General features: G+C 36.2%; 1 protein-coding gene across 1 annotated transcript; it reads left to right on the forward strand.

Moving 5' to 3' along the window:
- Nucleotides 1–445: 445 nt before the first annotated feature.
- On the forward strand, nt 446–27,597 carry LOC126814965 (uncharacterized). The gene is made up of 29 exons (XM_050540448.2): nt 446–491; nt 799–1,105; nt 2,343–2,484; nt 5,050–5,176; nt 6,203–6,272; nt 6,836–6,941; nt 7,490–7,584; nt 8,125–8,239; nt 9,049–9,180; nt 9,602–9,871; nt 10,645–10,887; nt 11,215–11,367; nt 11,918–12,027; nt 13,482–13,591; nt 14,251–14,369; nt 15,075–15,207; nt 15,804–15,922; nt 16,382–16,528; nt 17,218–17,400; nt 18,463–18,619; nt 19,094–19,203; nt 19,474–19,605; nt 22,097–22,234; nt 22,772–22,937; nt 23,119–23,225; nt 24,830–24,949; nt 25,225–25,419; nt 26,182–26,389; nt 27,114–27,597. Exons 2-29 carry the CDS (start codon nt 800–802, stop codon nt 27,436–27,438), a joined length of 4,338 nt encoding a protein of 1,445 aa, XP_050396405.2. The 5' UTR covers nt 446–491; nt 799; the 3' UTR covers nt 27,439–27,597.

The raw sequence follows: 27,597 nt of genomic DNA on the forward strand, positions 1-27,597 counted from the left end.
CTCGTCCTGTACTCAAAGACCTGAAAATATATCAAACGCCTAACGCCGTTATTACGTTGCAGGTTTGAAAATTTGAAAATGAATAGTTGTAACATATCACAGGTGTTAAAATCAAATCAGACATTTCGATAACAATATTTTATAGACACTAGTAATCGTTAATCAACTTAGAAATGATCAATAATATTTTATATATATTTTCCTTTTACTTAGAAAATTCGAAAAATTGCATAAACCAGCACGTGCAGAGAAACAAACACATAAAGATTATTTCAGAAACTTTCTTGAATGAAAAAGAGGAGTTTCCGAAAATATATTTATGCGCAGAATTCCGATGCTCATAATCTCTTTATTTTATAAAATTTTAATGCGGGTGTTTTTATTAACCCATCAAAAAGTTATGTGAGTGATTAGACACTATAAATACAGACTTGTAATTCTTCGTCTTCAGTCATCGGTGCTGTACTGCAAGAATATCGTTTATTCTTCAGGTAAGACAATTTATTAATTAGGTAAGAATGAAGTTAAAAGAGCTTAAGTTTTATTTTATTAAGTTAAAATATAGTCTGGAATTGGATTGATTTAATGATGGAACGAATGCTTTTCGGTTAAATTTTCGTTTCGTTGGGTAAATAGAATTGTCTTCCTCTCCGTTCACAGAACCACGTCTAAATATGGACGTATAAATATGATATTCGAATGGTCTAAAGTTTATTTTATATTTTATGGACGAATTGGGTTTTTATCAGCGAAATGTCTACATGCTCAAACTTGATAACTTTAAAATTTGATTTGTAGAATGAAGTGCTTAATATTGTTTGGCGTACTTCTAATCGTGGCATCAACCCTATGCAAAGACAACAGTGTTAGAGCACCATCCCCTGTAGATAAGAAGAACGAAAAAGCCAATCTAGATATAAAACTACCACCACCACGCGTAGATAGTATTAATGACGAAAAAAACAACCAAGATACAAAACTTCCACGACCGAGCATAGATAGTATTACTGGCGATGCAGATATCCTAACTGAACATAAAACTAAGGAAGAAATCGTCCACAATGCTTCGGCCGAGGATGGGAAGGAAAAGGCAATTTTAAAGGATGTAAGTTGTAATTTGTTAAACTAAACAATACTGTTTCTTGCCATGCCCTTTGTCCTGCACCACTGACAAGGTAAAAAAAAAACACCGGAAAATCATGAGGAAAATTCGAGCCCAACACCGGGATCAAATCCGGGGCCTGCAGTACTCACTGAGCAACTGCGTCTCCCAAATAGAATGAACACCTTGAATCGTAGTAACGCTAGATCAATAATTCTCAACCAGTGTGCCGTGAGATCTTCCTAAGTGTGTCGCGAAATTTTGAACGGCATATTAAGAAAATGCGAAAAACCACGTGATCCCAATTGAGTATTAACTGATGTGTACTGGTAAATTAGTTCATAGCTATGTTTTACTTTAATTAGTTTGAGTCATTCTATGCGTCCACGACTAGTCTGCGTCTACGGTTTATATGCCGTCAAATATTTTTCATATATATATTCAGCCAGGAGTGCCGCTATTTTTTCATGTGTTCCAAGGTGTGCCGTTAGCACAAAAAGGTTGAGAACCACTGCCTAGATGGAACGAAACCGTGTTGAGTGGAAGCTGAGATATCGTTATATTTCAAATTATAATTCATATTGTCCAACGACTGCAATGTAGTTTGCGTTTAAAGCAGCATTACGTCTATGCAAATCGAAACAATTTTCTGGCTCTGATAACGTTAAATAATTAATTTGGGTACACCTTAAAATGGAATATGAGGAGAAAATTAGATATTGTGCGAGAACCGTGAACGAGGGTTATGGACTTTAACTTTACTAATCTTTAAATATGTAGAATATCTAACAATTCAATGTTGCCAACGAACACTAATCTCTTGGCTCAAACATACCAATCTTTGAGGTTGATAACTAATTTAACAACACGAGTTTTCAAATGCATCATTTGAAAACTGTTGTGGTTTATAGCATAGAGTAAACAATAGATTGCTACAATGAAATCTCGTGGGATTTTACTCGAAGTAAAGCTTTGTGATCTAATATCAACAATGCTATTTTGAAAATTTAACTTTTGTGGATTTGGGTTCAGGTAAATGTTTATTGGTGTATCGATCAAACATAGGGACATGGCTGTAAGATATTTTATTTCGATATTTTAAGTTCTAGTTGCCTAATCATTGATTGGAGATCAGGGCTTCATTTGTTGCCCAAAATAATACACTTTTAAAGTATTGTGAGAGGATGTACCACCCATTATGGAAAACTCAAGTTTAAAAATAACTTTTTATTGTATTTAGACTCCTCCAAGTACTCCACCAGAACAAAACTCAGCTGATGAACAAGAAGAACAAGCTGGAAAGAGGAAGAAACGATTTAGTTTAACTTATTCGGGAGTTTGGACAGATGGTATAATATTATGGGATTATGACGCAACTAGCTGTAAGTATAGTTTTGTTGGTAAATTACAATTAAGTGATAATTATATATCTAATATTATGGTAGGATGTAATGCACGATTCTTATTGTCATCAATGAGTAAAAATGAAATAGAATGGGGTTTAACGTCCTACTTTTCACCACCGGCTCCGCTAATGAAAACGAGCATACGCCATACCGTGTGCTATGGAAATTTGCCCGGACAGCGGCGCTACGGCCTACTCTTATGCCCCGTTTTCACATGGACTACGAATATGCCACAAATCGTCACGAATGCAAAATTTTCCGATACGTAAAAAAATCGTAAACGACTTGTGAAGTTTGTAACTAATTCGTATTTGGTTCTTACACATTCGTATTGTTCGTAAAAAACAAAAACTTTCGTGGCCGGTCTACAAATCTATGTGTATCGTAAACCCTTAGTATCCATTTCTTGTCGTCCGTAACAGCTTCCTATTCGATTCTTTGGCATTTTTGGTTATTCGGGCTCCCTAAAATTCGTAGTACGGCTCCAAAACCACCCCAAACCGGCACAAATGTCCGAAATCAACCAGGAATCAATCGCCACAAATGTCGTGAACTTTTCGTAGCTTTACGGCATCATTTATTCGTAACTGAATTCGGTATATTCGCCAACAATTCGGCATATCCGTAAACAGCTCGGCATATTCGTAACTGAATCGCTACAATTCGGTGATGATTCTTTCATTTCGTACCTTTCTATCTTCACATTCGTCAAATTCTTCACCCAATTACCCACGAATTTCCTTCATAGCTCACTGTATGGCGTATGCCAGTCTTTATTGGCCCAGTTGGAGCAGAACAGTAGGATGTTAAACCCCATTTCGTTATCAGCAGGGTGTGTGTAATATATCCATCGCTTGAGGGTGTTAAAACAGTTTTTCATAGTACTTTTGTATTTACTTACAACATGTAACTGACGATAAACCCCGGTTTCTGAACCATCGCTCTATTTTGCTGTAAGTGGTAATGGGTGTGCTCACTCTTTTAGCATACCCGATTCCACTTCTCGTTTGATGAGTTTACATAGGTAGCAAAATGCTGTAGTGCTTTTGCTTTTGAAATGGCGATTGTCACCTAGTACGTAGCAGCAGGCATTCAAATAGCCGCGGCATGTATACAAGTAGTGAACAAATGAATTAAGGTCAATAATTTTGTTCGAGTTCGACGTAAAGATGTTATGGTTACAAAGCTACTATCCCGATTTTAACAGAGCCTCAGAAACAAATGTCTGCGTACGTATAGAATTTAAGCGTCAAAATATAGAGGAATTGTGTATTTATATTGTCTAAAAATGTCAGCTCAAAACATTGAGTCGTTTGGACCTGAACATCAAAACCGCTTATCTGGACACGTAACCATTTTAAAATTTCGGGTCAATATTTTCGTTGGGTAAACTGATAATTTATTGCCATTCCTTTAGAGGCCTATACGGTGCATGGCCCACGTGCTGTACTTGATAACAAAAGGTAAATATCACCTACACGTTTTTTTTTATAAAATAAAAGTCTGGTTTTATCCAGACACCGTATAATACAGCTTGGGACACCAGTCTCAATTTCCAGATGAAGACTGACGGGTTTAAGTTGTTTCAAAACGCATCACGTATATTGAGATAGTTACTCGGCCATAAGGTAGGGGATTTTATGGGTTTTTAACTTCAAAATAGACAACTTTATTCTCCAAAATATAATCGAGGTTGGCCCTTTAAAAGCACCATACAAAGAAAGATATGTGAAACAAATATGGACTCTGAAGTACATAAATCAGATATAACAGGTATATTGTTGCCAATCAAATTTATCATTAAAAGGAAACTCCGGCTGTTTGCAGATCCCGTTTTTCATTATCTACAGCACATATCGTGTTGTCTTTAATCAATCAATTAAGACGACTATGCTGATCGACATTATTGGGTAACTGTCACCCAAAACAAACATGCAATCGAAGTATCATCTTCCATCAAACTATCCCCTGGTGTATTCATTTACTGGCAAAGCCTATACAGAGCAAGGGGTAGCTGTTTTAGACAGGGGGGTTGAGACGGCCTAGTGGTCTAGAGTGTCAGGCTTCGATCTCTAGCTGGCCGGTCACCTCTGGCTTGCGGTTGTGGTTTCGATCCTGGTGTGAGCGTATGTGACTTGGACATAGGGGCGCCTTCTCAACCTCGTGGGTTTACTCCTGGTACTCCGGTTTCCTCCCATAGCAAAGACCCCTGCGCGTGCGCTAAGATCATTAAAATGAAAGTAAGACAACTTGTCTGCGATACCACTTCTGTGGAAGCGGACGTTAAATACAGCTATTTCACACACATATTTTAAACTTTGCTGCGATATCACCTCGGTGCAAGCGGACGTGAAATGATGCTATTTCACACACATATTTTAAACCGAGTACACGATTTTGTTCACCCACAGTGACTGATGGTCATCTAATTAGTTCCCATGTTTAAACTTACCTGGGAACTTTACTTTTACTCAAAATAAAACTAAAATCATTGTAATTCATGCTTTGTCCTTATTCTGTGTGTTCTTTATTTTTAAATAGATGGTACAGGTTCAGCTGGTCAAAAAAATGAAATTCTAGTTTCTATGAAATATTTGGAAGATAATAGCTGTGTCAAATTCCAAGAATTAAACGGGACTTCTCCCCCGGCTTATGCTTTATTTAAGAAGTAAGTAAATCTGTTTTGGAAATTATGAACTGTTTCACGACGTAGCTCATTATTAACATAGTCATAATCCTTACCATTTTCACTCTTCTTGTGCCTATTCATATCACCTGTTAATTTAAATTTGAAGTGAAAGCCCTGGTTGTCACCTCAATTAGTACCTTATTTAATGAAAGTTTGCCCGGAAAGTGGCGCTAAGGTCTTTTGTTCTTTTACGTGTACGCCACCGTGTATAATGAACCCTGGTTTCACGTCACATCCTAACTATTAGAAACGGACAGGGACCACTGGGAAGGGAAAATTACCAGTGAATTTGCTCGACCAACACTGGGCCGCCTGGTTAGTGAGCCACAGCGGCTTTGGTACTTAAGGTAATCACTAACACAGGGACACTCTTTAAGCCTTTTCATTTGATTGCACATCTCCAGGCTATATCTCACAGAGCAACCATCATTGTTTTAAAGTGGGTACTCTACCATATCAACCTTCTGTAAAATCATCAGACCTAGGTAAGCTGTGGTTGATACTAGGCGATTTTTTTAAAGCTTGTGTTAAAGGAGCTAAATCGCAATTCTTTAGCACCTAGAAATGGACACAAATGGTAGCAACGCATAATATAATAATGTATTATGAATGTATATAACTTGATTTACATTCAATCTTTTCTGTTTTTACTGTAATGTCTTATCAGTAACATTGGTTGAAATACGCGAAGAGTCCGAATTCAATCGCAGTCTTTAGCGTCCGGTTATTCCAGTCTACACCGGTAGTATTGTTCTGTGGGTATGTTTAGCCTCGTTCATCGAGTCCCTTCATTACAAATTTTAAATTTTGTCTTAAATATTGGATATCAGAAGCCCAACTTTTAACGGTATGATAGCAACATCAATGTTGATTTAAATTGACCAGTAAGTCGTGTTTGCAATGTCGAAGACTGTGGATGATATTGAGTTGGCGCACACACACACCCACACCCACCCACATACACACAATCATACACACAAATAGTGATGTTATTATGACTTTCAGATCTTCGGGCTGTAATTCTCATGTTGGAATGGTGGGAGTTCCAGGCCAGACAATATCGTGTTGTTCTAGGGTAAGTGAAAACGTTACACGCGTTGTTTAAATTCATAAAGAATATTTTGATTAACTAGTATAACTTTATCACGCCTGTAGCCCTTTTGTGTAGTATACTTAGTTTAGTTTTAATTTCTTGAGGAAGAAGGAGGGGTGGATCTCTGACGTTTGCGCTTTTGATAGTGAGGTCTGTCACTGAATCAAAAGGAGTAGTTTTGATCCCAGGCGTGTACGTCATATGCAATGGGGTCGCATGCCTAACCTTGTGGGTTTTCTCTAAACCCCCGCACTCTCATACCTTTATAAGTAAACGTCTCTGTGTACAAGCGGGTTATTGAAATGACTAGTAAATTATCTGCTTTCCATTAGGCCTGTATGCTACCTCATATATTCAAGTCCTTTGTCTAATATTCAAGTCTGCATTCTAATAGATCAGTCTGCCTTCTAATAGGCCAGTCTGCTTTCTGATAGGCCAGTCAGCTTTCACTGAAGGGTGTATATTTTATTTAACACAAAGACATCACACATATACACGGGGTGGTGCATTTTTATTAACATGTTTTATTCCATTTTGTAATTCAGGAGGTTTGTGGTCATGAATTGTTACATCTTGCTGGGATGAGTCACGAACACCAGGCACCAGATAGAGACAATTTTATTAGAGTAAACTGGAAATACATTAAACCTAGTAATTATTTTTAACACCTCTTACTCTATAGATATCATAAGCTAAGTTATTAATTGGTTTATGTAAAATTTAATAGGGTGTGTGCTTTTAAACATCCGGGCTTTTGAATCTCTCCCGGTGTTGGCCGAGAAAGTTCATCGAGATTTTCCGTCATGGTTTCCCCTTGTCAGTGGTGCAGGACGGAGGGCCTCACAAGTATAGCTGTCTAGTCGAGGTCAGTTGAACACATTGGCGTCCAAGTAGAAGAAACCTTGGCATTTGGAATTCGATATAAGAGTAGGCCGTTGTGCCAGTGTCCGGACGGAATTTCCCCCATCATACATTGTATTTCGTGTGCCCGTCTTCATTAGCCCAGTCGGGTAGAAAAAGTAGGACGTTAAACCCCATTTCATTATATATGTTTTGAGTACTCTTTGTGGAAATAGCACTATAATAATAACAGTATGGTTGTAAATGATGACCCCGATCTGTCATTCCGCCAGTTCATGTCTACAAGCAAACGTAGTCTTTAATTTAAGATAAAATAACTACCATTTTTTCTTATTTAGATGTCTTTCATAATTTTTACGATTATGACGAATCTGTTGTCAACACAATCGATATACCTTACCAGACCACCGTTACACTTCATTATAAAACATCGGTATGTTAACATATAATCAATTATTATATTGTGAGATTAGATAAAAAAAAAACATCCCACGATCTCGTCGAACAGATAGTATTGTCATCAGTTCTATGGTTCTCTTCTATTTTGACTAAAGCCCTAAGTAACTTTCTCGTACTTTAGAATCACCCAGAATTCTTTGGTAGATTCTAAGAACAGTCTATTGGGTGCCAAACACGTGGCCATTTTGCTTAGGAATACACAAAAAGACTTTTTTTTTCCAGACTCCTCATATTAAAAATCTTCTGTTCCGCGAAATAGCCCTCGGTGCTCCATAATAATTCATACAATAAGAGCTTCTCCATTTTGAATGATCATGTGATAGTCCAGACATTCACGTGATTGCAAAATGAGTAGCGTATGATGGCAGTTTACTGTTAACTATATATAAGAAGTGTAGTCAGTTGTTAATTACTATTGGTAATTTCTTTTAATACGAGGTTTTCAGAAATAACTGATTTCGTGTTAAACCTTGATATTTAAACCTGAAAAATAAAATCAAATCTCAATTTCCAGTATTTTATGATTGATTATAAGCCAACCATCCAAAGTCATTATCATGATGTGGCCGTTAAGAACCAGTTTTACTACGCATTTTATGAATTAAATAAAATATACCAATGTGCTTCAGGTTAGTCTATTATATTTACTACGATTACAGTTAATTATTAATACACTTTAGTTGTATTCTAGGAGCCATGACATTGACATGGTGTATATTTCTATGATTTAGCTCAAATAAGTAACTTTCGGCTGTTAAACATAAAATCAGCTATGTCCCAACATACTGTTTATCATCAGACCTGAAATTTCAAATGAAAACATGATAATCAAGATACTCAATCTGCAAATCACCACATTAAATTCATGTACATTTATATAGTTTCCTAAATTAAAGAAGTGGTGGTGGTATCCGTATTAAAACATCATAAAGGAGCTAAATCGCTATTCTTTGGTATCTAGAAATGAACACAAATGGGTAACAACGCATATAATAATGTAATATGAATGTATATAAACTGATTTAAATTCAACAGTAATTTCTAATCAATTATGTTCGACGAAATGCACGAAGAGTGCAAATTGAATAGGAGTCTTTGGCGTCTGGTTATTTCAGTTTACACCCGTAGTAGTCTCTTGTGGTATATGTTTAGCCTTGTTCATCGAGTCGCATCATTATAAATGGTGCTCAAAAGCATTCTGGCACGAGATTCGTGTTTCAATTTTAAAATTATCTTTTTGTCTTAAATATTGGATATCAAAAGTCTATCTTTTGGCGGTAAGATAACAACATCAGTGTTGATTTAAATTGACCAGTAACTCTTGTTTGCCATGTCGAAGGCTGTGGATGATAATGAGTTGGCGATTTGCCTCCTTTAAAGATATGACTTGTTTTAATCGGTTTGAAGATGCTGATGTAGTTATTTCTATCTTTTAAAGCTCCAGAATGTGCTGACTTTACCACTGAATGCGTTAATGAGGGTTATGTAGCAGTGTATAAGGGTGTGTGTACTTGTGTTTGTCCAGATGGATTAGACCCAGCAACCGGATGTGCTACAGTTGAAACAGGATGTCAGTCAATTAAACTCTCATTTTTTTTATTGTATGGCCTCGTTCAATATTGCATTTGAAATTTCTTAATTAAATTTGGAAAACAATCATTAGCCCTTTAAGGCCAAAACTCCAACGTTAAACAGTATATTCATTAATTCTTAAATCGGTGTGGTGTACACTGCTGTTAAGTAGATTGTTACTTCTATATGTCTAGTCAGAATGATTTCTAGATCAACTGATACCACTTTCCTGTTGGAACAACCGTCGGCCTGAAACGTTCCAATAGCAAAGTCCACATACTACCTCACTGATTTGTCATTTTGTATATATTGACGTTTTTATATATATCAACATTTTGTATATTGACATTAACATTGAGTTTGGATGTACTTACTGTAAATTATCACACGGCACATTACCTGTTTTATTATTTCATTAGATAATACATACGAATGGCCGTCTGGATCGTATGCGATGATTGCTGCTGAAGGTGGATGTCCTCCAGGCTTTGAACTTGGATATCGTACTAGTTGGAGTGAGGGATACAGCTGGCACCAACATGCATCACTATCAAAACTTGCCGGCACCCAAGATCTATCTAAATTTGAATATGAGTTCTGTGTTTCTCAGAATAGCTTTTCCAGTAGTACTAATACGTGGAGCCAAGGGAATTATTGCATTCTTCGTGAAGGAGGGAGCTGTCCTGCAGGTAATTCCACTCAAACTGTACTCTATTACCTCGAGGACAAACCAGAAATTGGTGAATGTTTATTTTTTCCAAAGAGAAACTGGGTTTAACGTCCACTCAACACAAACTAGGTCATTTTGGGGCTAACATATTGTTCTGTTTCATCTAATTATTCTCTTGCGTGTAGGGGTAATTAACTGTTGGGGAAACTGGAGGACCCGGCGAAAACCCAGTGGTTGACAGGCGACTCTACTCCTTGTCACGCACGCCACTTGACTCAGTGGCATACCTAATGATCTAATGCGCATGCGTTAAACCATGTCCCCCCCACCCCAAATGTGATAGAGATAGAAAGAATAAGACGTATGCCCAGTGCCGAAGTTGTCCAGTTTACTGACTATATAAATCAATAGTCTATATACCGATGTTCGGTCGTCAAGTTCTGTCAATTTTTTTTAACTTGTCAGGAATTGTCGACATAAAATCGACAGTGGAAACCTAGGTCACAATCTTCTAACAAAGCGGCGTTCGCGCCCTCATTAAACCTTAAGTACTTGGAAAACGGAAAGCCTTTTTTGTCAAAACCCTAGGATTATTTAATCACCACAGTATTGGTAGGAAGTACAATAAACCTAAATATGCCTTTAGCTACAAATGGAGTGAACAACCGAATAAACGGAATGAACATCCCATATGATTTTAACTATACTAAATTCAAATTATGACACGTATTCCTTCACCAATCCCCTTTGCGTGTAGTAGTCTTCGTAGTTATTGTCATTAATCTATTACAGAATTCAGTGAGGGCTATGTCCAATTTGATGACCATATTGCATCAGCTGAGAGAAATAACACCGCCAGCGGAGAACTTCCTGACGGTGTGTTTGGTGCCGACACGCGTCTTGAATTTTGTTGCAGACGCGATGGTATTAAACATATTGCCCTCGATCTACCCAATGAGACACCATTGGTTTTGTTCCAGAACGATTTAAGCTATGTTCAGGATTCACCCGACACTGTGTGCCAGGAAATAAAGAGTAAGTAAATCTAGCTCTGATATACATGTTTTTAACGTGAGAGGACGGGCTGTTTCAATGGTCGCAAACATAGTACACAAACAAAACCATTCACCAAGTTATTAATCAATGACATTCCATAATGGCTGACCGCATTATTATTGTTATGAAATTTCTGCACACTAGCGAAATATTAGACAATATATTGTGTTTTCCGATAGAAACCAATTCCGAATCTTCCGTTTCAAACAAGCAAACGAAGTTAAATTGAAACTACCGTATATGCATACATTGTAACGATAACAGCAAGGTTTAATTTCATTATATGGAGGCATGATTTTAATTCAGATATGAAGTCCACAAGATATTATTATACATTTGATAACAAAGCCGGTACTCTAGCTAGGAAAGATGGATCTACACCGTATATGTATACCTATCCCAACGGCAATTATTTCCTCTTCTACTTCTGTTATTACGAACCAGTAGTTAGACCTGAAAGTAAGTACAACCGCTCTTAGAATTAATATCGTTTCAATTGCATTCTGCATCCCTGGGCCCTGTTTCACGAAATTTTAACTAAAGATAAAATCAAAATTTTAGTAGATACTTCATTTTGATTGGTTTAGGACTAAAATCAATCTAATATTATCCAATCAAATTACTAAAATTTCAATTTTATCTTAGTTAAAATTTCGTGAAACAGACCCCTGGTCCTTTGTGAAACAATTATTTCACCAACTGTCGACATATTAGTCAAAGATCTTACGATTTGGTCACTCTTAGAGAATTAATTATTGCACTATGGAACGATCTATCCAAACTGTTAAACCACGGGCAATGTGAAAGCCCTATTTACAGTCATGCGCTAGTGTGACGTCACTTCCTAATATTTACCTGCAACACACGCTGACTTATGTTGCGTGTTTCTGTAGTTTTAGAACAATAATTTGAATTAGAGGGTAAACATTAATCTTTGAAAGAATTTAGACTTAAGTGTTAAACTTCCACATTCTTTTTTCATCAGTAATTTTGTTTATTTTATTTTTAGCTTGTGGAGGAGTTATTGAACTGTCAGAAACAACTACAACAGTAACAATAAATTCTCCAAATTACCCTTCAAACTATGACAATAATCAACAATGTTTCTGGTTAATAAAGGTAATACAATATGCCACCTTGGTCCTTTTGTCTGCGATATCTGAGTGTGGAAGCTAATATTAAATAAAGATGATTGTATAGCCACACACCCACTCATACTTTTACTCAAAGCTGTCAGCAGTCCTTTAACTTTGCCAATGAGGATCTGAAATAAGTGAAGCTTACAGTGACTCCTTGGGTATGTCGCTGACTTACTGACCAAGAGGTCCTGGTTTTAATCCTCGTGTTTGTCGAGGAAATTTCCTGGAATTACTCCCCTTTTCTGTGGTACAGGACAAGGGGTGGCGAAAAACGGCGTCTAGTCGTCCATATGAGACAAAAACCGATGTCATGTGCACGTAAAAGAACCTTCGACAGTTGCAATTCAAATACACTATATGGCGAATGCTCGTCTTCATTAGCCAGTTTATTACGAGAAGTAGGACAATAAATCCCATGTCATTTAATCATTCTTAAATAAGTTGTGATGCTGCTATCATAGCATTCACATTATTATCACTGCAGGTGCCATGTGCATGTATTAAGACATTAGTGATTATTGTTTTCAAATATATTTATCCCGCTGACATTGTTGTAGACTGAGACTATTGTTAGGATGACCCACCATAAATATATATATCCAAATATCTCGACAATTACACCACAATATTTATATATATATATACCAAGCCAAAAATGACCATTTAACCATCCATAAATAATACACTGAAAGAGGGTTACATCCGGGCATTTGTGAGTAAAAAAATAGCTTACGTGCCCTTGTTTTGTAATTTGTCTCGCTTAACCAGTCTACCGACCATTGTACGTCTGCTTGACAGTTTGGGATAATCAAGACTACCTTTTTACGAAACATAGCAGAAAGCTGGAACAAGAAGTTGAATTTAGAAATACGCACTTTATGCAACTCAACAATTGTTTTAAGAACCTTGTAAAAGTAAATTGAAACTACTGCTGGTATCATGTTTTTGCCTAACGCAAGTGTTTCAGAGATGTTATTTGAACTAAACCAAAAGATGCCGCTCCTAACGGTACAGTTAATGATAAAGCAATTTAAAAAATAAACGAACGTAATTTCTAAAGCTGCTGTAATAACCAAAAAGCTAAATATTACTGCTATTTAGAATCGCCAACATTAGATTTTTTATGGCTTTAATAGTTGATAGATGTGTAGAGAATTGCACGTGCGATGGCTATTTATAGTCTCATAGACTCTAGTGCTGAGTATTATCATACTGCTTGGTTAGTCAGGAATCACTTCGAGACAAGCCACTGAAGTGTGCACATTCGCCGTGTCGAGTCCTACTTTCTGTAGAGAAAATTTTCACTGCATGGGTCACCCTACTATTGTAAATGAATTTACAATGCCTTCTCAAATTTTCTTGGATATTGAGAAGTTATTTATGTTTTAAAGCGACTAGTACTATATATAATATGTTATATATTAATATTGACAGGGTCCGGTTGATAGTAGCCTTCTTCTTAACTTTAACGATTTTGACCTTGGTTCCACATGTGGTGATACCGTCGAGATTAGACCATGGACTATTGCTGCGTCGAATAGAAGGTATGTAAATGTGTTGATTTTTTTAATTTCAATAAAATGACATTTTAGAATAAGTTGTTGAAATAATGCTCTGTATGGAACGTTTTAATTGCCTCGAGTTACAGTATAGTCCAGTATAATAAATTTCAAACTATAGTCCCATTGATAACGTTTTGTCTATGTTAGCGACACTTGTTCTTAATAGCATGATAAATTCTAGCTTTGTACAAGAGTTTATTGCAATGTTTTGTGTTTGTTTCAGACACCCACTCCCCGGCACCCAATCCCCCATCCTTTGACAATGGTACTATAAATAGACCATGCGTTTTAATTAAACTTCAACGTTAAGTTCCGGGTGTCGCCCTCGAAGCAGAGTATGTTCGCTCTTTTCGAAATAAACAAAAAATTGCCATGGCAACAACATTTACGATAATATATCGACCGGCTGAAGTCTTCGTATTAATGCGTTGTTTTGAAATTCTTTTTTTTATAGTTTTTGTTGTGTTTGATTGTCTCTTAGAATCGATTGAACACTATTTTAATCCATATTGATGTTGTTAGTTTGGTTTATTAGGAGCATAACCCAGAATAACACGAGTTCTTCAAATTTGATATCGCCAAATGTTTTAGAGTGTAGTGATATATTTAACATATATTTATATGCTAAAACATTATTCCAGATTGTGTACAAACGATGGTAGAACATGGAGAAGTCATGACAATGTCATGACCGTCATCTTCAGATCTAATGACAACACAGTCAGTGGCGGCTTCAGTGCAACTATTGACTTAGTTCTAGGTAATTACTACTACTATAAAGATGTTTCTCCTACTGCAGGATGATTTACCCAATACTACCCAATACTACCAAATACCAATAGCACTAACTACTCCTAAATGCCACCCAATACTACATCCTGCCATGGTAGTCGTATCACATAACCCATTTAGCTGTAAATATGGTATTTATTCTTCAAAGGAAGAATAAAATTATTTACTGAAAAACTGAAACTTATAACATATAAAATAATGAATTCATCTATGTAACAAAGAAGGAATTTCCTATATATTCGTACCGAATTAACTTTTTTAATTCCTCAAATAGTTAGATATCCCCAGGTCGGCCCATTTAATATAGCATAAGTATCATGTTAAACTTCACGACTTAAACCACGCCAAAAAATGTACCCAAATTTATTAAGAAAACAGAATCAAAACGTCAGCAAAGACTATTTCCCGGCTTGGGTCCGAACGGATTAAAAGTTTAAAAGGTGTTACGAACACTTATAGGTGGCACTGGATTGTTTATTTCAATCAATCATGTCTTTGTAAATACTAAGATTCAACTTTCGTATTGTATTTTGCTATGAATTTAAATGAAGAGGAAGGATTTAGATATAAAGTAATATCGTCGAAGGAACACAACTGTAAGAACATTTTTATTTTTTTGAAATTCCATTAAAGCACATAGCTATGATATATCTTATTTTTCTAATCTATCTAGATCAAGAGAATTGTTTTAAGAAATCAGATCTAGGACAGTCATATCGAGGCTCAGTTAATCATACCCGAGAGTTCGAACCCTGTTTACATTGGTCTCAAGTTAAAAATTGTCGACATGCTACTCAAAGTACAAAGTAAGTAAAAGTATTATTTTTACTAATGTGTATAGTATTAATGTTTTTACAAGTAATAATCTAATTGATATTATATGGTATTAATATATCTAATTAATATTATATGGTATTAATATTTCTGCAAGTATCAACTTAACTAATTAATTTTTTTTTTACAAATATTTGTTTAACTGATATGTATTGTATTAATATTTTTACAAATATTTGTTTAACTGATATGTATGGTATTAATATTTGTTTAACTGATATGTATGTATTAATATTTGTTTAACTGATATGTATGGTATTGATATTTTTACATATATTTGTTTAACTGATATGTGTGGTATTAATATTTTTTACAATTATTAAATTTACTAATATATGGCGTATGAATATGGCGTCTAGCTTGTAATATGCCTTGTCTGTGATGTCGCTCGGATGTGAATATCTAAATCCAAATGTACAAAAAAGATATGTGATCCTTCAAATGAGAAGTGATATCAGATGTTTTAGAAGATTAGTTTAAAATTCCATTATTATGTACGAGAATTATATTTTTATATATTGGTTCATTGTGTTATTGCCTATAATAATATTGACGCCTTCTATTTTAGTGATGTTAATGACGGTTTAGAGGCAAATTATTGTAGAAATCCCGGTGATGGAGATAGACCTTGGTGTTATACCTCTCAGGCAGATTGTGCAAGAGGTTTCTGTGATGTATGTGGCGTCGGTACGTTACATTTTACTTACAGGATATACAGATGAAAGTGGCTATACACAAGTTAATAAAAATAAGAAATTTATATACTGTCTGAAATCGCTCATAGATTCAAGCATAATCGGTCATCTGTTGAATCCACAAAATTATTTTGTCTGAAATTATGGTAATTTTCTAATGACGAGGAAAAGTTTAATTTTTTGATTTAAATTGCATATGACGCCTACATCATACATTTTACAAGTGTACCACGTAATGGCGCCCAAGTTAAAATTTGTACATATAAGCTTGGCGTAAAGATTATAACTTTGTAAAAACTGAACGGCAGCATTTTAACTTATATTCTTTTTTGAGATTCAACTTTCAAGATATTTCGATTGCAAGGGATTAACAAACACCGCAAATGACGATAATCCTAATGTCAGTAATTTGGGATTTTATGTACTATAACATTATATTATTTTTTTCCAGAGAGAGCTTTCGACAGAGAATCTGCGAGCAGGTGTGCGACATTGAAAGATACTGTTACTAATTTTTGTACTCAAGATACCCGTGGCTTCAGTCTATGTCGTGCAACGTGTGCCGACCAACTTCCAGCAATTACTGTTGCCCCTTCAAGTAATAATATATGAACTATTTGTTTTAAACTTCATATTGAAAATATCGTGTAATCAATTTTATAATCATACATTATTTCATTTGTATTTTTGGCACATAGCCAAATACATAAAACATAAATATCTCTTTTAAAACTTTTAAAAAAGTACTTGAAGTATCACCGATGATTATAATCCTTTTGCAAGATATAAATACAAAACGACGTTGTTGTAAATAGACAGTGCTCCAAAAGATGTCACGTGTCTTGATGGAGGGTGCTTCCTGAATGACGTGAACAGAGCCAGGGAACCACTTTTCCAGCTATCTTTGAAGTCTGATCGTGTAAATCTGAAAAAACAAAATCTGAAAAAACAAAAAAAACAAAAAAACAAAAACGTAAGGCTTGGGTGATACAAATTAATCAGTAGGTTCTTTGTTTTCATATGAAACTTATTCTATAACAGCCTAAAATTGATCTGTCGTGTTGCGCCCATGTTATTTTCTTTAAACAAATCTGCTGTTGATTTCTAGTCGAATTCTTTCATTACCATTTTACTTATCACAGAAAAAGATAAAGCACTGAACCAAACCCTGTACCGAGTTAAACAACAACACCTCATTTCGATTGGTTAAAAAATCTGTCCTGGCCCTATTTCGTTAGCTATGAAACACATCTCGTAGTTAAATTTGATCATTCTACCCCATTTCAGTCGGAGACATATCTTGTTCTCCACCTACGGCATTACCCGATGGAACTACGAATGATGCAGCTAAGTCTAGTTATTCTGTTGGTGACCAGGTTACTTATACTTGTAACACTAGATCTACGTCATCAGTGGCATTAACCTGTACAACTGACGGTACCTGGGCTGGTCCCGGATCGGCATGCAAAGGTAAATATTTTCATTTCGAGTTGTCAGCTTGTAGATGTTATTACAATCTAAACAGCAATAAACAAATTGAACGGAAATATTCTAAGGATTATTTTTTTGATCGCAGATATTTTAATATTAGGAGTGAAATTATTGCAAGTCATGACAGCTAACTAGGAAGGGGGTTTGAGGATCACTGGGCACTAGCCAATGTCATAGTCTTTGTCAGGTACAAACCGGAGTACCAGTAGATTATAAGGTGACACTGCTCCTTGTAACGAACAAACCGGAGTACCAGCAGCTTGTAAGGTGACACTGCTCCTTGTAACGTCAAACCGGAGTTCCAGGAGGCTGTAAGGAAACGCCATTTCTTGTAACGTACAAACCGGAGTACCAGGAGGCTGTAAGGAAACGCCATTTCTTGTAACGTACAAACCGGAGTACCAGGAGGCTGTAAGGAAATTCCACAAACTGGAGAACCAGGAGACTGCAAGGAAACACCACTTCTTGTAACGTACACTGCGGAATACCAAAAAATACGAAGGTGGCATGACTCTTTGTAATGTACAAACGGGAATACCAGGAGATGGTAAGGTGACACGACTCTTTGTAATGTCCAAACAGGAGTTCGGGGAGATTGTAAGGCGACACGACGTCTTGTAATGTACAAACAGAAGCTCTGGGAGATTGTAAGGCGACACGACATCTTGTAATGTACAAACAGGAGTTCTGGGAGATTGTAAGACGACACAACGTCTTGTAATATACAAACCTAGAATCGAATAACAAACCATTTAACCTATAGACCACTATGCCATCGGGAATGATGGGACTGAAGCCTCTGGCAATGATGGGAATGAAGACCTGAGAAATGATGGGAATGAAACCGATGTCAATTATGTGATTGAAACCCATGTCAATTATAGGAATGAAGCCCCCAGCAATGATGGGAATGTTCACTGTTAAAATTTACTTCATTTATGAATCTTTAACTTTTTATTTGTTTACTGTGTATGTAAAAATATTTGAACACACCAGAATTTTATCAATTGTACAGTTATTGAAATACTGCACTTGTTATAGTTTGTGATGATGGTTGGCATGCATACAATAGTTTGTGCTATTTTACTCACGATACTACTGCATTATGGTCTACTGCTAGAGACAACTGTGTTAACGATGGAGGGGTTTTGATGATGCCAAGATCTAAAGACGATATTGAATTTATTCGGAAAATCACGTAAGTTTATCCTGGTAACAGGGAGTTGTTTGTATTCAATTAAATAAATCGTTTATATGGTGCAAATGTGTAACACTAGTATTTATTATTCATGAGAATTACAATGCATCAGAGAGGGGGGGGGCACGGTGACTCAGAACGACGTTGACTCGTTAGCCTAAAGATCGAGAAAGTTCACCGGGGTTTTCCGGCGTGGTTCTCCCTTGTTAGCGGTGCAGGGCAGAGGGCCTGGCAAGCATAATGTATATTCGTTCAGATGGTTCGACAAACCGAGATCCCCTGTGCTCATTGGCGTGCACGTAAAAGATTCCTTGGTCATTGAAATTGGAATAAGAGTAGGCCGCAGGAAGGCGAAACTTCCCTCATATCACACTATAGGCGTATGCCCGTCTTCAATAGTTGGAGCAGAATAGAAGTATGTGCAGAAGCTATGATTCAGAATAACCAATATCATAAGATGTGCTGTTTTTTTAGACATATTGGTCGTGAATACTGGGTTGGCGCCAGTGATCTGGCTGTTGAAGGTACATGGCGATGGTTAGATGGATCAGAAGTAGGCGCACAAGAGCAAAGATGGGCAGCAGGTATACACGTAGTCATTACTGACAGATATATATTATGTTAATTGTTCGGGTTACAATTGAGACTGTCATACAACTATTGATGTATAGTATCTCCAAACATCTTGTATCTGAACCACTTACAACTTATATCTGACCTACCTACAACTAAGCTAATCATAAAAGCTTGAAAATTTAACTATTAGCATATATTTTATCTAATGTAAAAGAAACCAAAAACGATGACGTGAAAATGTTTGTTTTGTATTTACTAACTTATGTTTCTATGCACAGGACAACCTAGAAATTTGAATGGATGGACTGACTGTGCTCTGATGAGTAACACAATAGGTGGAAACACATGGCGAGATGTCTATTGTTCGTACTATCTACATTACTATTACGTTTGCCAAAAGGATAATAATAGTAAGTGAATCCCTAGTTGGTATGACACTACACAGTCCGTGTTATAGACTATACTTGACTTGTCCTCGTCCTTTTAAAGGGACATTATGTAAAATTTAGATACAGTGCTGACAGTTCTCGCTATAATAGTTAAAAGACTATACTTGACTTGTCCTCGTCCTTTTAAAGGGACATTATGTAAAATTTAGATACAGTGCTGACAGTTCTCGCTATAACAGTCAAATTGCTTCACTTAAATATTAGCGATTCACTTTTAGGTTAGCCTCGATCGTCATTACTACCATTGTTACGATAATAAATAAAGTCTCAATTATCCATTTTTACGGTTGTTTCATACATCACAAAACGTATTCAAATCCACTAAAGATCGCAGGCTAACGATGGCATCGAGAGTTGAGTATGGCCTTGATAAGTTAATCATTGTCTAATTAATAATTTAGATTTAGCTCTTATAACAGTTAAAATAGATAATGAAAATTTCAGTCAAATTGCTTCACTTAAATATTAGCGATTCACTTTTAGGTTAGCCTCGATCGTCATTACTACCATTGTTACGATAATAAATAAAGTCTCAATTATCCATTTTTACGGTTGTTTCATACATCACAAAACGTATTCAAATCCACTAAAGATCGCAGGCTAACGATGGCATCGAGAGTTGAGTATGGCCTTGATAAGTTAATCATTGTCTAATTAATAATTTAGATAACATTTAAGGCCTAAAGAAAGACCCGTAATAGCCAGATTTAGCTCTTACATAACGTATGTTTAAATATATGCATTATGTAATATTTAGATAAAGAGCCGATCGTTCTTGCTATAATAGTTCAAAATAAGATAATATGAAATGAATGTATTGAAAATTTCATTCAAATTACTTTATGATGACCGAGGCTACACTGTAAAAAATATCCATTTTTTATGTGGCCGAATTCCGTAATTTAACACCTTTTTTCTGTTAATCGATGAATTTTTTTAGAGAAATTGTGTTAATAGTGTGAATTATTTCTTCAAATTACGTGTTTTATGTATTTCTGTAGAATATTCAGTATTAAACAGGAAATTTCCGTGAAATTTAGGGATAAAATGTTTTATTCCCTTCTATAATGGATTTAATTCTGTTATTTTACGGAATAAACGGTGGAATGACAAGGAAGTTCCTTGAAATTTAGGGATAAAATGTTTTATTCCGTTCTGTAATGGACTTAAGTCTGTTATTTTACGGGATAAACGGTGCAACGATAAGTAATCGTATACATATATAATCATTCCTAATCATCATGTTATAGTATTCATTTCAATTTATTTACCATAATATGAAGAATCATATTTTGTAAAGTTTGGCATATTGATTGTCATATATATCTAATTTCCATTATTTATAAGATCTATAAAGTGTATTGTGATTCATCATACGGAAATCAGATTGTAAGTATTTTCATAAATATATAAAAATATGTTTTAATACTGCGTGTGTTAAGATTGTAATATCTGGTAATGAAGCACGCTTAAATCCGGATAGTACAACCGGTTGGCCAGTGTAAGTCGGTTTGTCTCTATGGCAGAGTCTACATACCTGCGAATTGAAAATACCGCAAACTTACACCTGAAAGCCTCCAACCACCTACGAGTAGCGGTTTGTGATACCTTGCTCTCGATTCTTATATTAGCGAAAAGAGGTTACGTTTAAAGATTATCTGCGTTATCACTTCGGTAGAAGCAGACGTTAAATAAAGCTATTTCACGCACGCATATAAAGTCAATGGTTAATTCAATGAAATTTTTATCACCTTCATCATCGTCAGGAAACAAAATTTACCAAGGTTTTTTTTTTCTGTATTTGAAAATGGAATTTCTGTTAATTGAGGGAATTTCTGTAAATTACAGGAAAAACAAATACGGATAAAATTTTCCTGGTAATTTTTGTTTCCGGAATTTTTTACGTTTTTTCACAGAAATTTTTGTTACAGTGTAGGCAGAAATTTCATTCGCTTAGTTATCGGTTCATAGTGGATCAATTTGAATGAAATTTTCAGCAAATTGCCTTTACGTTATCTAGTTTTTAACTATCATAGTGAGAACTGCCAACTCGTTATCGAATCTCCCATAATGTATCTTTAACTTATATTTTATTTTGTTTAAAAAAACACTATTCTTGTTTATACATATGACGGGATGGCCATACTACAGGGGAACAAAAACTGTGTATGTGTATATCCTATGATGGTATTGCCATACTAAAAAGGAACAAAAACTGTGTATGTGTGTACCCTCTGACAGAATAGCTATACTTCAGAGGAACAAAAACTGTGTATGTGTGTACCCTCTGACAGCATAGCTATACTTCAGAGGAACACAAACTGTGTATGTGTACCATCTGACGGGATACCAATAATTCAGAGGGACAAGAACTGGAACAAAAAACGCATGAATTTTAATATTAAAATTGATGAGCCATTCTGATTAGTGAAATATATCCGTGATTTTCCAGTGATAAGCCAGCCTTGTGTTGATGTAGCTACTGACTGTCAAGAACAGTTTACGGCTGATGGGAGCTTTTGTGATACAGACAACAGTTATGCAACTGAATTCTGTGCTTTGACTTGTAAAATCTTTAGTTGTACTACAGGTAAATTATAAATAAATATTTTTATGTTAATATTATGCCGACTGAACAATAGATATTTTATTCTCGATGAAGTAATACCATCGTGTATCATGTGTAGGTCTAATCGCCCAGTGTTAGTTAACTATCCAAAGCAGAGTCGACGTTGCTATAATCTTGTGTGGTACACAATGAACGGGCAACTCAAGAGTGCAATTATTATTTTATATGTACGTGCACTTTTCCAACCATTGATTTGTTGCCGATTGTTCGGCGTGGTCACCCTTTGTCAGTGGCTGAGGACAAAGGGTCTGGCAAGGAACAGCGTGTATTCCTTCGGATGGGGCCAAAAACCGCCGTCGGCGTACACGTAACGGAATCCTTGAAAGCTGGAATTGGATACATTGTAGGGGTAAAACAGCTGTCTAGCTGTCTAGGCAAAATGTCCCACATAGCACACTGCATAGCGTGTATCGTGTATGGCCCAAAACGGCAGGACGTTAAAAGCCATTTCATTTACTATTACCTATCTTTAATTATGCCTTTCTTTTTCGTGGTAAGGGGCCTGTGAAGAGGGATGGACCCTAGCCGGTAGCAACTGTTATAAGTATCATAGCTACACTAATGAGAAGAATTATAACGAAGCTGCCGGTGTTTGTAATGATAATGGAGCAATTGTATCTGGTGTAAGACAGGGAGTCGAAAAAGATTTGGTCGACTTATTAAGGTAAATTGAAATTTAATAACATTTTGCATCTCGGCAACCGCTGTTTCTATGGTTAGGCGTATGTTTCTAATGGCACAATCTGATAAAAATTAGAAACAAAGTGTATTCAAATTAACATATATATGTATTACTTGAACCCGCTTGGAAAAATTCTGATCAAGTATTTACTTTATTTTTTAAGAGGATCAGCAACAATATGGATTGGTGCCAATGATATCGGTAACGAGGGAACCTTTACTTGGGCAGACGAGTCAGCAATTGCTCAAGGCGATACAAACTGGGCTAGCAGTAAGTAAATACTGAGCGCCATGGAAAACGCATCACTTTTTTTTCCCAAATATTTTATTACTAGGTGGTGTTGTATGTATAATATTATGCAATACTATGAACTTTTGTTTCACACAATGCTCCCAGACGCAAAAAATATCGGTCCGTGTGCACAAAAAAAAAATTGCACGAGATGCACATGAAAACCCCAATATTCACGTGCAGCATTGTGTGTGAGCCCTTTAAAAGTATGTTTTCAACTTAATGTGCAGTACATGAACTGTGAAACGTCAATCTGTCGTAATTTGTTGTTGGACGTGTGAAGGAATCGAGCTAGAGATGCCGAGACTTACTGAAAATCAACGGAATGAAGCCATGTGAATGTCCAGGGCTGGCATGTCTACGCGTGCTATTGCCAGACACTTCAATTGTCATCAGTCCACTAATGTAAGGTTGGTGGAACGTGTTCGAGTTACTGAACCAACACGTGACCGTCAACATCCTGGTCCACAACGCGTTACAAACCAGGCTCAAGACCGCCACATCCGGGTCACTCATCTGCGTGACAGATTCCGCCCAGCGACTCGAACAGGTGCAGCAGTCGTCGGAAGACAAGGACCAGCAAGTGCCAACACCGTAAGACGTCGTCTAAGAGAAGTAGGACCTTATGTTGGAGCTATCCTCATGGATCATAACCGTCAGCGGCGTTTGATATGGGCTCAAGGACACCAGACATGGAGAAGAGTAGACTGGCAAAGTGTGCTCTTCAGTGATGAGAATCGCTTTCATCTTTATCACGCTGATGGCCGTCAACGTGTGTGGAGACGTCTTGGGGAACGTCTTGCAGACTGCTGCGTCTTCGAAACGAATCGATGGGGTGGGGGAAGTGTAATGGTGTGGGGAGGTTTCACATTTCATCACCGGACCGCCCTACACATTTGCAGGGGTTGCGTTAATGCTGTAGCCTACCGTGATGATGGCCCGTGGAGGACACACGCGCTACCGACATCTGTGTCGTACTTTTGGTTTTGACCCCTCTGACTTTGTACCCTTGATTACAGATTAAACATCCATAAGTGTACAAATGTGTTGTTATTGATGTGTTCCCATTTGAATATTGTTCACAATAAGAAGCAAAATAAATAAGATATGTTTACAGGATCATTTTGTTATACGAAAAACTAAGTGATGCGTTTTCCGTGGCGCTCAGTATATAAATCTAACAATGTGGCTATGATAGCAGTTCAGGGTTCTTAATAATTGTGTTTACAAGTAAGTTGTATGTACCAGATAAACGGCGTACATAATTTGGGGCGGCGATGTCTGTCTCAGAATTCAATCGAAGTGGCTACCGTTTGGGCTAGACTGATTGTACGGAATTTCAAAATAGCTAAATAATTTCCAGGACAAAGATGAGCTTAATATTCACAAACATGCGTAATTAATACATTGATAATAATTATTCGGAAACCCTTTAAGGTGGTCGAGAACATCACTGTCCTCGTTGATTTGTTCAATTTGGGAAAGTCACTTACAAATAGCAAACTGGTTTCCGATTCTTTGTATATTTTTTTTTAAAGTACTTAAACACACATGTGTACAAGTCTTTTTGTTTCGCTTTTCAGGTGAACCAAATAATTATTGGAACTTGGAACACTGTGTTAAATATAGTGGAGAAAATGGAGTATGGAACGACGTATATTGCTACTATTACAATAATCATCCCTTTGTCTGTTCCAAGCCTGGTAAGTTGTCAGAGGGGTGTTTATTTTTAGAACAGATTAAGTGTATGTTAATTCGATTATTTATTAGATTCTGGTTAATCACGTCTTGGTAATACTGGATAAGTAATAGATCAATAAACTATAATCGGGTTATAACATTTTAGACCCCCCCCCACACCCGTCCCACATCCCGACTCCTTTGCTATGTACTCTAAGCACGTACAATTATAAGGTTGTTTTTTTTAGGTTACTTGATTAGTTCATCCAGCCCATAATAACTGTTTTTGTTGTTTCAGAAATCAGTTTACGAGTTCCATGTGATGTTCCTGCCACACCAGCAAATACAGCTCTATTATCTGATACCAGTACATTTGAGAGTGGCTATATATTGCGATATAAATGTAATACTAATTATTGGTTAGAATCAGGTAACTTAAACAGAGGCTGTTTATTATCTGGTCAAGTTGGTGGATCACCTCCTGTATGTGTTCGTAAGTGGAATTCATTTTGCATTACGTGATCACGCTTATCTCACTTCAAGGCCAACTTCTTGTCGCTAGGCATGGATAGTTCGTCAAAGAAATTTCACTCTCCCTGTCCGTTTAGCCCGCTTACACTGTACTAGAATTAGATTTACATGATTGGTTGAAATTTAAAATTGTTCTTTTAATTGGTTTATTTATTTTATTCGCCTTTAGCAATAGCCGTTCTCGATACGTAATTTCCGGTCTGTCAGCAGAAGATGTAAACACACTCAAAAATTATGAAAATTTATTTCCTCATTCCCCATCTTGCTGTATAATCCTCGGGTAATTGGGCCTAGAAAGATCATCGGAATTCTCAACTTGTTCCCCTTGTAAGCAAGCCTGGAAATAAGGCACCTGTCACAGACAATGTCAGACACTGTATCAGACTTTGTCAGGCACAAAACCTCTGGTGCCTGTCAATTTGCCCGGCACTGATTTATCTGTTTAATAGATATTATAAATACATGTTCAGCACTAAGTTGAAAATATCAGGTACTATTTCATTAGTGCCTAACATTTTGTCAGGTACATCTAAAATTGTTATTTCCAGGCCTGGTAAGTCATGCAAGACAGCGTTAAATCGTTCTGACGGGACGAACAACCGAGGTCCTATGTGCAAGTTGGCGTGCTCGTAAAAGAACGATTGTAATATGTATTAGTGTTTCCAACACACGTTTCAACACAGGTGTTGAAATAATCATATTATATTTTTGTATCTTATTTCAGTTGGATCGGAAGCTAATGTATTGACATATATAAACGGAGAACAGTTAAAATACAGAGGTGGTGTCATTCCAAACTTTGCTAACGGTATATTTACTACTAATCATGAACAATTCTATATACCAAGAGGTGGAGAGATTGTTGAATGGCAGTTATACAGTAATAAAGCCGGTCCTATTGCTCTTCTTGTTTTACGACCCAGTGGAACAAAGTAAGTGGAAAAAACAAACTAATTAAAATTCCGTTTAGTTTTTACCTTTTATTATTCTGCTCTGTGCTGTATTTAGACATAATTTAAATAAACTACAGTTCAGGATTTCACAATCCGTATGATCCACAAATGATGTAAAATTTATATAAAGAGTTGATAGTTCTCGCTATAATATTTAAAATATAGATAATCGAGACTACCCTGTTCTACAAACGACGGATAACTCCGCTCAGAATGCAGTAACTTGACTGCAATTTTCCCTTTTCATTAATTTCAACAGATTTAAATACGATTGGCAATTGTATTTAAATTTGTTGAAAATCAAAACCTTCCGAAGTTCTAGAGATGTGATTATGGGCCTGGCATGTAAATAAACGTCTAATTATATATTTATATAACATTTAAGGCCAAACGAAAGATCTTCATTAGACAGATTTAGTGCATCTTTAAATAATACAAAAGAAATGATAATATATGTGATTTAACTGTCTACTGTTCACCATCTATCAGGTTAATAAAGACGTGCATATACCATGCAGTGTGTTATCGGGGATATTGTATCTGGACAGCAGTATATCCACCTACTCTTCATCGAAATCCATCCGTCAAGGGTTCTTTAACATGCACATGCTACCCCCAGTGTTTGTCCCATCTGAATGACTAGACGTTGTGCCATGTACGTGTGGAAAACAGTCTGTAGAATATAATATTTTTCTTCTTCCAGCTACACATTAGTTGGCTACAACGAATTCAACACAGAAGGAAATGGTGAGGAATTTTTCAGTGTCAGTTCAGCAGATAGAATTCAAGTAGAAGCAGACGATACAATTGGTTTTTACATCCCTGGAACTATTCAATCTGTAGCAGCTGATGTACATTCAGCCGCGAATAGTCCAAAATTCCCCGAGCATAAGTTACGTCGAAGCGTTGACTCGCCAACATCCACGTCCGCTCTTGTAAATGGACAAACTTATCAATTCGCAAGCGAGGAAAGTTCTGATGCAGTCATCGTATCGTTACGTGCTGTTGTTGGTCCTTCATCTCTGTAATATTTATGTTGATGACAATGTGCAATATACCGTATTATTTTAATAATATGAGATCATTTTATATATAATTATATACAATTGATATCAGTTTGTTTATATATTAATGATAAATATTGTATATTGATATAAAGAAAATAATAAATTTAGCATTGCAAACGA

This window comes from Patella vulgata, chromosome 3 (genome assembly GCF_932274485.2).
Source record: "Patella vulgata chromosome 3, xgPatVulg1.2, whole genome shotgun sequence".
Taxonomy (NCBI): domain Eukaryota; kingdom Metazoa; phylum Mollusca; class Gastropoda; family Patellidae; genus Patella; species Patella vulgata.

Coding starts and splice junctions, on each gene's coding strand:
- LOC126814965 (XM_050540448.2), top strand. CDS start 800: ATGAAGTGCTTAATATTGTTTGGCGTACTTCTAATCGTGGCATCAACC. Junction 2,485..5,049: donor GGATTATGACGCAACTAGCT/GTAAGTATAGTT, acceptor ATTTTTAAATAG/ATGGTACAGGTTCAGCTGGT. Junction 22,938..23,118: donor GATTTGGTCGACTTATTAAG/GTAAATTGAAAT, acceptor TTATTTTTTAAG/AGGATCAGCAACAATATGGA.